This window comes from Balaenoptera acutorostrata, chromosome 19, assembly GCF_949987535.1.
Source record: "Balaenoptera acutorostrata chromosome 19, mBalAcu1.1, whole genome shotgun sequence".
Lineage (NCBI taxonomy): Eukaryota > Metazoa > Chordata > Mammalia > Artiodactyla > Balaenopteridae > Balaenoptera > Balaenoptera acutorostrata.
This window is the reverse complement of record NC_080082.1, coordinates 12,740,527-12,750,302: the sequence shown is the minus strand read 5'-3', so window position 1 is coordinate 12,750,302 and position 9,776 is coordinate 12,740,527. Positions and strand designations below refer to the sequence as shown.

The 9,776-nt window shown below is 61.5% G+C and overlaps 3 protein-coding genes across 5 annotated transcripts in view; 2 read left to right on the top strand and 1 right to left on the bottom strand.

Moving 5' to 3' along the window:
* Positions 1-238: 238 nt before the first annotated feature.
* LOC103002741 (chymotrypsinogen 2) lies at positions 239-3,368 on the top strand. The gene is made up of 7 exons (XM_007198281.2): positions 239-298; positions 1,067-1,170; positions 1,294-1,373; positions 1,714-1,792; positions 2,134-2,314; positions 2,393-2,526; positions 3,176-3,368. Exons 1-7 carry the CDS (start codon positions 247-249, stop codon positions 3,335-3,337), a joined length of 792 nt encoding a protein of 263 aa, XP_007198343.1. The 5' UTR covers positions 239-246; the 3' UTR covers positions 3,338-3,368.
* A 456-nt stretch (positions 3,369-3,824) lies between these two features.
* On the top strand, positions 3,825-7,568 carry LOC103003008 (chymotrypsinogen B-like). The gene is made up of 7 exons (XM_028162816.2): positions 3,825-3,876; positions 4,659-4,762; positions 4,852-4,931; positions 5,295-5,373; positions 5,783-5,963; positions 6,803-6,936; positions 7,407-7,568. The coding sequence occupies exons 1-7, from the start codon at positions 3,825-3,827 to the stop codon at positions 7,566-7,568; spliced, it is 792 nt and encodes a 263-aa protein (XP_028018617.2).
* BCAR1 (BCAR1 scaffold protein, Cas family member) overlaps positions 6,042-9,776 on the bottom strand; it is a 39,283-nt gene continuing 35,548 nt past the window's right edge. For all 3 annotated transcript variants that reach the window (XM_057533986.1, XM_057533987.1, XM_057533985.1), the window contains exon 7: positions 6,042-9,518. In XM_057533986.1, the coding sequence (XP_057389969.1) occupies positions 9,006-9,518 (513 nt within the window). In that variant the 3' untranslated portion in view covers positions 6,042-9,005. The remainder of the gene's footprint in view (positions 9,519-9,776) is intronic.

The window sequence follows — 9,776 nt, the reverse complement described above, 5'->3', positions numbered from 1 at the left end:
GTCCCCTTCCCCTTAGCTGTGGGTGGAGGGCCACCTTGTTTGGCACCAACTTTGCCCTAGATCCTGGCCCCAGCTGCTGCCATCCCAGGCCCTGATGCCAGCCCTGCTTGGGCATATCCTGCCCACTGGGACACATGCCCAGGAAAGGGATTATCGCCTCAAGGTCTTCAGATAACAGCCTGGCGCACAAGGATATAACGGGGAGCCCTCCAGGCAGGCGTCCTACACCTCCCTGACTGCGGCACCATGACCTTCCTCTGGCTTCTCTCCTGCTGCGCCCTCCTGGGCACGGCCTTTGGTGAGCACCAGGGCAGGCAGAGGCCGGGAAGGCTGTCTACCCTTCCACCAACTGCTGGAAGGGGTGCTGGCCCCACCAACGCCAAGGCCCGCAAGGAGCAGCGGGGTCCCTGCTCCCAGTTCAGTTGTGCGTGGTGGTGTGAGCCTGAGCGAGTCTTTCTCCCTCTCTGAGCCTCACCAGCTCCATCTCTACGATGAGGATGCTGGGAGGACTGGACCAGACCAGCCAGCGTGAGGCCCCCGGGGTGGAGGTAGACCTTCCTGGGGCCTCGCATCATGTGCAAGGAGGGGGAGCAATTCCAGAGGGACAGAAGGCTCTGTGAATGGTTGGCGGCTCCCAAGCAGGCTCAGATGATGAGCAAGTGTGGCTTGGCCCCCATCAGCCCTTTCATGCCCTTGAACCAGCCCTCTTAAACTTTTTAACTTTTGTTCACTGTGTGCCAGGAACTGAGCGTGTTCCTGCTTTGCCTGCTTTGTCTGCTAAGGCAAAGCATCTTTCATCCTTATTATACCAACTCTGTGAGGTTAGCAACTGTAAGATCCCCATTTTGCTGGTGGGAAAATTGAGACTCAGAGTGGTTAAGGTAGGCAGTGATAGGGCCTCCCAGCCCAGGCTTTGGCCCTGCCACCACCTCAAGCTCAGCCTGTGGGGCTTGTCTGGGCTGGAGCACATGTCAGCCTAAATTGTCCCTGGAGTATTCCTGGGGCGGTGAGTCCTGGGTGGTACCTTGGCCTCCACCCCTCCCTCACTCCGTACTTCCACCCTCAGGCTGCGGGGTCCCTGCCATCGACCCTGTGCTGAGCGGCCTGTCCAAGATCGTCAATGGGGAGGATGCTGTCCCCGGCTCCTGGCCCTGGCAGGTGTCCCTGCAGGTGAGGGGGGAATTCTGCACACGAGTAGGGGGATGCACTGGGGTATTAGCCCAGCTGGGGGCTGCTGCCCGGATTGGTTTTGCTGGTGTCCGGGCGGGGCTGACCCTCCCCATCTTCCTTCAGGACAACACCGGCTTCCACTTCTGCGGGGGCTCCCTCATCAGCGAGGACTGGGTGGCCACCGCCGCCCACTGCGGAGTCAGGTGAGAGCCCGTGGTCCCCAAGAAACCCCTTGGGGTGGTTTCCTCCAGCACTGAGGACTTGCCCTTTAACGCCTTCATTTCCCAGTTTCTTATTTGGAAATATGTAGCAAACCCAGGTCCTTCCAGTGTCCTAGGGGTCCCTGGGAAAACACATGGCGGGCTGTAGGCCCAGATGAGATTCTGCGCTTCCATCTCTGATCGACACCACAGCCGTGTGTGCAGACACACAGACACGCATGCGCATTACGCCTGCACACGCGTGCACTCACACACATAAGCACCCTGCACCCCAAATGCCCCTGTCACGGCAGGAACCACTCCTTTCTCTGGCCTTCTCCAGAACCTCCCACCTGGTCGTGGCCGGGGAGTTTGACCAGGGCTCAGACGCCGAGGACATCCAGGTGTTGAAGATTGCCAAGGTATGGCAGCCCCCGGGGTCCAGGTGTGACCCCAGGCAGGGTGGGCCCTCGGGAGTGTGCGTCCCAGGCTAACCCCCAGGGCCCCAGCTCCTCCCGGTCACCCCAATACCCCATCACGATGGGGCAAAGCAGAAAGCAGGGTGTGCAAGGCTCCATGAGGGGAAGGTCTGCACCCTGGGCCTGGGCCTCGGGCTCCTGGGGCCATGGAAGGAGCTGCCGAGTTGAACAGGCCGTTGTCCACGGAGGAGCACTGAGGCCGTGAGGGGTAGCCTGGCGCCAGGTTCTGCCCCGGTCGGCTTCTTCCCAGACCCCAAAGGCAGCTGTCTGGCCCTGCCCCACAGGTTTTCAAGAACCCCAGGTACAACATGTTCAGCAACAACAACGACATCACCCTGCTGAAGCTGGCCACGCCTGCGCGCTTCTCCAAGACCGTGTCCGCCGTGTGCCTGCCCAGAGCTAACGATAACTTCCCCGCCGGGATGCTGTGCGCCACGACCGGCTGGGGCCTGACCAAACACACCAGTGAGTGATGAGAGACCACTGGCTGGCCAGGTGGGAGGTGGGGGCAGCAGGCACTAACCCCCCACCCTGCCCTTCCAGATGCCAACACCCCCGACAGGCTGCAGCAGGCGACCCTGCCCCTCCTGTCCAACACCAACTGCAAGAAATACTGGGGCAGCAAGATCACCAGCAGCATGGTCTGCGCCGGCGCCAGCGGCGTCTCCTCCTGCATGGTATGGCCTCCCAGGCTCCCTTCCCTCCCAGCCTGGGGTGGGGTCAGGCTAAAGCCCAGGCCAAGGGCTTTAGAGAGAGAGGAAATGGAAGTAGCAGGCAGACCTCTTTCTAGGGCCTGCCACTCTCTCCCTGGGCATTCCTGCCTGAGTGGTTGGGAAGATAGGGCTCCTGGAGGGTCATCAGTGACCTCAGCGGAGAGGTGCCAGAGCAAGGGGCTCTGTTCTCAGAGCTGCCATATTGCAAGATTCCCCTAATATCAAAGCCTGAGTAACGGCACCTCCTGGAATTGTGCAGTGCACAGCCTGGGGGGCAGAGCATGGTGGCCCAGAAGGGCTCCAGAAGGGGTCTGGCAGCCCTTCCTCCCTCACAGTAGCCCCACGGCCAGCACCACCCATGCTTTCCTCCTATCAATCAAACCTGCTCCACTGAGCCTCTGTTATAGGACCCCACCCCAGGGGCTGGCGCAGACTTCCAGGGGCACAAACCACAGGAGCTGCTGAAGTTTCTTTCATAATCCTTCTCATATGCATGTTTTGAGCTTCTACTGGCTGTCGGGCCTGGGACTGGGCTCTGGGAACAACGTTCAGGGGCCTCTGGGCCAGGCCACCTGGGCTGCCAGATCCAAGCCCCCTCCTCCCTGTCCTGCAGGGCGACTCTGGTGGCCCCCTGGTCTGCCGGAAGAAGGGAGCCTGGACCCTGGTGGGCATTGTGTCCTGGGGCAGCAGCACCTGCTCCACCTCCAGCCCCGGCGTGTATGCCCGCGTCACTGCACTCATCCCCTGGGTGCAGCAGATCCTGGCAGCCAACTGACGACCAGGCTTCACCCTGGCCTCCCTGCTGACCTTGCTTCCACAAAGCCTCAATAAACCAGTGGAAGATATGCTGATGGTGTCTGTGACCTGTTTTGGGGCTTCTGAGAGTTCACTCTGCTCCTGAATTTGGACCTTCACTGAACCAGGTGTCCGGGAGGGCCCCTCCTTAGTCCACCTCCCAAGAGTGGCCAGGAAGGGGGACCTTGGCCCCCACCTCTCACCTCATGCTCCCACCTCCAACTTCGGGGTCCTCACCATCCACCCCCAGCTCAGTGTGCCCAGGGCCTGCCCACACACCTGTGATTCCAGGAAACCTTCCCAGGAGTGGCTCCCAAGGGCTCAGGCCCACGTTGGAGCCAGGTGCTTCTCAGCCCAAGGTCTCATGATAAGGAGGGGATGGCGAGGCAGGCTAAGATTGGTGGGTTGAGGGAATATATTGGGCGGTCCCTCGGGCAGACCCCATCTCACCTGCTGAGTCACATACCATGGCCCTTCTCTGGGTTGTCCTTGGCTTCTTCCTCTTTGGCAGCAGCTTCGGTAAGTGCAAGGCTCAGGCAGGCCTGGCAGCCCCAGGCCGAGCCTCGCCCACCCCCTGACCCCCCACCCAGAGGCAGGGAACAGGAGGGCCCTAGTCCTCGTACCTCTAACTACCCCTGCCACCTGCCCCTCCAGCTGCCCCCTGAGCCTCCTTGGGCTGCTCTGCCCAGCTCCCCACTCCTCCACTGGGCGCTCCTGGAGCCCCCTCCACTGCCTGGAGGTCCCTTGGGCCCTGCCTAATTTGGTCTCCTCCATCCACTCAGAAGCTGGGGTGGTCTGGGCTCCTCCACCCTCCAAATGTGCCACCAGGCTGTGTGAATGCTGCCTCGAGAATGTCCCCCAGGTCCATCCATCTTGCCCTGCACCTCCACCCTCTGGATCTGGACAGCCTCCTGCGTGTGTGCCACCCCAACTGGGGTAACAACCTCACCCAAACCTGCTCCCCCTGCAGACTCAGAGGCCATGAGAGCCCCCAGGACTCAAGCAGGACATCCCAGCCCTCAGGACAGAATCCTGGGCTCAGAGTGGGTTGGACACTCCCCTCAGGGCACAGAGCAGGCCGGGGAGCCTGGGCCCCAACTCCAGATACCCTCAGCCTCGGGGACCGTCCACAAGGGCACCTTCTAAGGGCAGCTGTCAGCTGGACCGGTGGGGGGCTGAATTCCTTGCAGCGGACAAAACTCTGGGTGCCAGGGTGCCACAGAGACCTGGAAGTGCTGAGTCTTCCCCTGACCCCCTTGGGGCACCACCCACTGACCAGCCACACTGTCCTTGCCCCTCAGGCTGCGGGGTCCCCACCATCGACCCTGTGCTGAGCGGCCTGTCCAGGATCGTCAACGGGGAGGACGCTGTCCCCGGCTCCTGGCCCTGGCAGGTGTCCCTGCAGGTGAGGGGGAGGCTAAGGAGGGGCAGGTTAGACAGGGAGGGGTCAGGCAGGAGAGGCAAGGCTGACTCTTCCTCCCCCCGTCTCCGCAGACCAGCTCCGGCTTCCACTTCTGCGGGGGCTCCCTCATCAGCGAGGGCTGGGTGGTCACCGCCGCCCACTGCGGGGTCAGGTGAGGCCTGGGCTGGGGCACGAGGGGCCCCCACTTCACCTGCCTGAAGAGACCACCTTCACTCGCTCCTAACCCCGACCGGGCGCTGCCAGCGAGTGGGAGAGAGTCTGGCAGAAGCTGCTCTGTCCCCAGGCTGCAGAAGACCCCAGCCCTAGCGCCCCACCTCCCCAGACCCCAGCTTGGTCCAAGACAGCTGGTCTGGGCCTCTGCCTTCACTGTACAGATGGGGAAACTGAGGCCCCAAGGTCACCACGCGATTCAGTAGCCCAGCCGGGGCTCACCCTGCCTGGCACGCTCTCCGGGCACTCCTCTGAGGAGGTGGCCGTGAGCCTGAGCTCCGTCTGCCGCCTCCTTTCTCTCCAGGAAGAGTCACCTCGTGGTGGCCGGGGTGTCTGATCACGGCTCCGAGGAGGAGGCAGTCCAGGTGCTGAGGGTCGCTGAGGTACAGACGGCCGGGCGGGCAGCCAGGAGGGTGGGCCCCTGGGGCGCAGAGGAGCAGGAGGGCAGGGGGAGAGGGGGCACACGACCCCGGCCGGCGGCTCAGGCCTCACCCCACTGGCACTGCTCCAGTCTGAGCTTTCTTCTCCTTCCCAAATAACAAAGCTCCTTTACAAACACTGAAGGTTGTTTCTGATTATAAGTCTTGCTCATTGTAGAAAAACGCAAAATATGTCACATGCCATCTCCCCAGCACCCCAGAGATTTGGTCTGTTCAGCCTCATCTGGGTTCCCTTCTCAACACTCTGCCCCTTCGGCACCGCCGGCCCCTCCCAGTGTGCAGGTCTGTGTGCCCCTAAAATCTCCCAAGTCCTCCCTCTGCGGCCCACCCAGCCCCCACCCTTTCCACACAGGTCTTTGAACACCCCCTGTGGGACCTGCGCACGGTCCGAAACGACATCGCCCTGCTGAAGCTGGCCACGCCCGCGAGCCTCTCCGGGACCGTGTCCGCCGTGTGCCTGCCCAGCGCCAACGCCAGCTTCCCTGCGGGCTCCCTGTGCGCCACCACGGGCTGGGGCAAGACCCGGTACAACGGTGAGTGCCCTGAGGACTTTTCAGGAGTGAGACTCATTCTGTTTTTTGGTCTAAATTCCAAACACAATCATAAATTGCAACAGTCAATAAATCTTCCATTTCTTTACTTAAAACCCTCTTAATGAAAACCCTACCAAACATGAATAAAAATGAGGGTTAATAATATATACGTAAACAGTTTCTGAAGAAACACCTAAGTACCAGCAAGTCTCGCCCCCTCTAACCTGCAAGGAGATGGACAGCCTGGATTTCCCTCCAGACTGAGGAGGGCGGGTGCGTCCAGCGCCCCTGAAGTCTGGGCCCGGAGTCCAATGTCCTGGTCGGGTTCGGGCCTGAGCGCCCAGGTGCCCCCCCTCCACAGGTTCTTCCTCGGCGTCCTGAGTTCTTCTGCCCCGGCCACGGCCCACCGGCTGGTCCCGTAACAGGACAGAAGCAGCCGGGAAAGGGCAGCAGGAGGGAAGTGCTCCCTCGGGGGTCCCCTCCAGTGTCCCCAGTCAGAAGGACGTCCATCCCCTTCCCTGGGGAGGAAGGCCGGCCCCTCCGCCCACACACAGTGGCCGGCAGGGCCCAGAGCACACGGGGCTCCGAGGCAGGACTTGTTGCAACAACTGCTGGAAGCACAGTCCCCGCTGTCTGGTGTGGAATCGCAGAGGAGCCGCGTCCCAGACTCTTTGAAGGTGTCAGGGAAGGCTCGAAGCTCGGTGTCCACGATCATTGTGACGGAGGAAGACGAGCACCGTGCAGGGGGAGGGCAGGGCTCAGGCAGCCCCTCGTCTCTTCTCCCCAGGGGCGGGCTGGTGGGATGAGGGGCCCTGACCCCATGCCCTCTGTCCTTGCAGCTCTCGAGACCCCCGACAAGCTGCAGCAGGCGACCCTGCCCATCGTGTCCAACGCCGACTGCAGGAAGTACTGGGGCAGCAAGGTCACCGACATGATGATCTGTGCGGGCGCCAGCGGCATCTCCTCCTGCATGGTACGGCCTGGCTCCGCCACCCTGCCCGCCCTCACTGACCGTGCCTCCCCTGGCCAGGCCAGGAGGCCCACTCCTCTCTGCCATGACCTGTCTAACTTCGTGCCCTGCCCAGTGCCCCAGTGAAGGGCTGGACCAGCCCTATCAGATGCCCCTGGTGAGGGCCGGCTCTGGCCAGGTGTGGTGTGGGGCTTCCCAGGAGTATTTAATCTCACACCAACCCCACGAGCTGGACACTTCAGCCTATTTTACAGATGATGGGGAGGCTGAGAGGATAAGCTACCTGCCCCAGGCCCTCCAGGAGTAGGTGGCCGAGCTGGGGCTGCCATTTGAGCAGATCTGAGTCTCTTGTGCACAACCACTGGGTCCCCACTTGTGCTTTGTCTGCACCCCCTGGACTTGCCAGGTCTGGGCACACCAGGGCCCTGGTACTCCCTTTCAGGCTTGAACACAAGTCCTATCTCCTCCTGCAGGGTGACTCTGGTGGCCCCCTGGTCTGCCAGAAGGATGGAGCCTGGACCCTGGTGGGCATCGTGTCCTGGGGCAGCGGCCGGTGTGGCCCGTTCTCACCAGGCGTGTACACCCGGGTCACCAAGTTTATTCCCTGGGTTCTTGGAGTTCTAGAGGCCAACTGAGCCTCTGCCCTGCCCCAGCCCCCATGTGTGTAAAACCCAAATAAAACTGCTTGCATCTTCACTTCTGTGCCTTCGCCGGGGCGGGAGGATGGCTGCCTTCACTGAGGTCCCCTCTGGAGCTCAGAGCTGAGCGAGCTGGCAGATACCCAGCCCTACTCCCTTCTTCACAGAGACGAGGGAAATGAGACTCAAGTTCACACGCAGAATGGCGACAGCTGGGAGCAGGACCACTGGTCCCCAGAGCTCTCACTTTACTTGGGCTGCCAGACATACCCCAGACTTCCGGGAAGGGGGCCCCTGACCCAGGGTGAGGGACCCTCTTGTCTCCTACCTCCCAACTGGGAGTCCAAGTCCATGTGTAATTCAAAGGGGACACTTGTGGAGAAGTTCCACAAGCTGAAGTTAAGAGCTGCTTTCTAAGAGCTAAGTTCTGGATAAGGCCTGTGAAAGCAAGTTTCTCTCCGTGGAATAGTGTATCTCCCAGCGGTGCCCCTAGCGGGGCGCTCTCTGCCTTGGGATGCAGGGGCCCTGGAGCAGCTCCTGGAGCTGCTCCCACCCGCACATCACCCTGCATCTGCCTTCGCCTCGGCCGCCTGCCCAGGGACCATGCTGGATTTTCATCAAACCTCAGCAGCGGCTGCGCCCTTGGCCACTGCGCTCACGCTGAGCCTTTCTGGCCTCAAGCCCTGGATTCTGACGGCTGCTCTTCAGCCTCCCTCCAGCTGCCCAGGCTCCCCCACCTCAGCTCCTGGCCCAGCCCCGCTTCCCCAAGCCTTCGTTTTCTTCTGAAGGGACCCACCTTCTCCTCACCCTCCCGAGGCGCTGCCCACAGCCTCACCACAGATCTCTTCAACCTGTGACTCCACCTGTGGCATCCAGAGTGGCAAACACCTGCCCTCCCACTCACAGGTCCTCTTGCCTCTCACACCTCAGGAGAATGCTTTTCATTTTTTAAATTTTATTTAAATGTAGACTATTAGTCAAATGATTGGAAAATCAATAATGAAAAATAGTTTTTTAGGGTTTTCTCCTGGTGCAGAGAGAATACACCACAGCCACGCTTGCCCTGCCAGGGGGACACGGCACCCTCATGGGGCTGGTCAGCCCGAGGGGTCACCTGAGGCTACGTGGGTCAAGCGGTCTGCGAGCCCCCAGCCCGGCCCCAAATGTTGGGCCCTCCTGGGCCCTCAGCACGCTCAGGAAAGACGGCCAGCCACTCCTGGCCTGGGCTCCGAGGCCCAGCTCTGCTCGGGCTCCTTTGAGGAGGCACCGTCCCACATCCTGCCCTGCCATAAATATACACAAATCCCTGTACAGTCTGGGGCACCAGGCCCGGGTGGAGCTGGGGTCGCCTGTCCCCACGCCCGTGGCACGGTGGCTCTCTGGGGCCCATCGCCACCCTCCTCCCCTGCCCTCCGTCCCTCTGGCTGACGGCTCTCAGGCAGCTGCCAGCTGGCCCAGGACCCGGCGGAACTGCTGGGTGCTGTGGCCCAGCTCCTTGACCCTGTCCACCATGTCCTGGGCGGCGGCAGGCGACGGGTACTGGAGGGCAGCGGCCTTGGTGGTGGCCACGATGCCGCGCAGCAGGTCACACAGCAGGTTGCTGTAGTGGGTCACCTGGCTGCGGACGTCGGCCGCCTTCGCCTGCCGTGACAGTGTGTCCCCGATGAATACCAGCTTGTGGGCGCTGAGGATGACAAACTTGCTGTGTGCCACGAAGATTTTGGGGGGCTGGTTGGTGGCCACGGCGGTGAAGAAGGCATCCACCGCGTTGGTGAGCGTGGTCAGGTTCGCCTCGCACTGCTCCAGGTAGAAGAGCAGCAGTTGCCGGTCCGAGGGCCCCAAGCCGCCCGTCCGCCCCGGGGCCAGGGGCTGGGCTGGCATCCAGTTGGCCAGGTCGTGGTCTATGGGCCGTGACACCTCCTGCTCCAGCCGTTCAAACTGCTTCAGCTGGGGAAGAGGGAGAACAGAGTGAAAACCACAGCCACAGAGCAAAAGGGACAGAGAGGGGGCCCTTCTGGAAAGTGACAAAGCTCAGAGTCAGTGGGCAGGGGAACAGGCTACCTCTGTCCTACTGGCCGAGCACATATCCCTGCCTGCCTTCTGGACAGTCTCCAAATAACTTTCCCACCAATCTCAAATAATTCCGTTTATATAACATTTTTGAAATGACAAAATGCTAGAAATGGGAACAGATGAGCAGCGGCA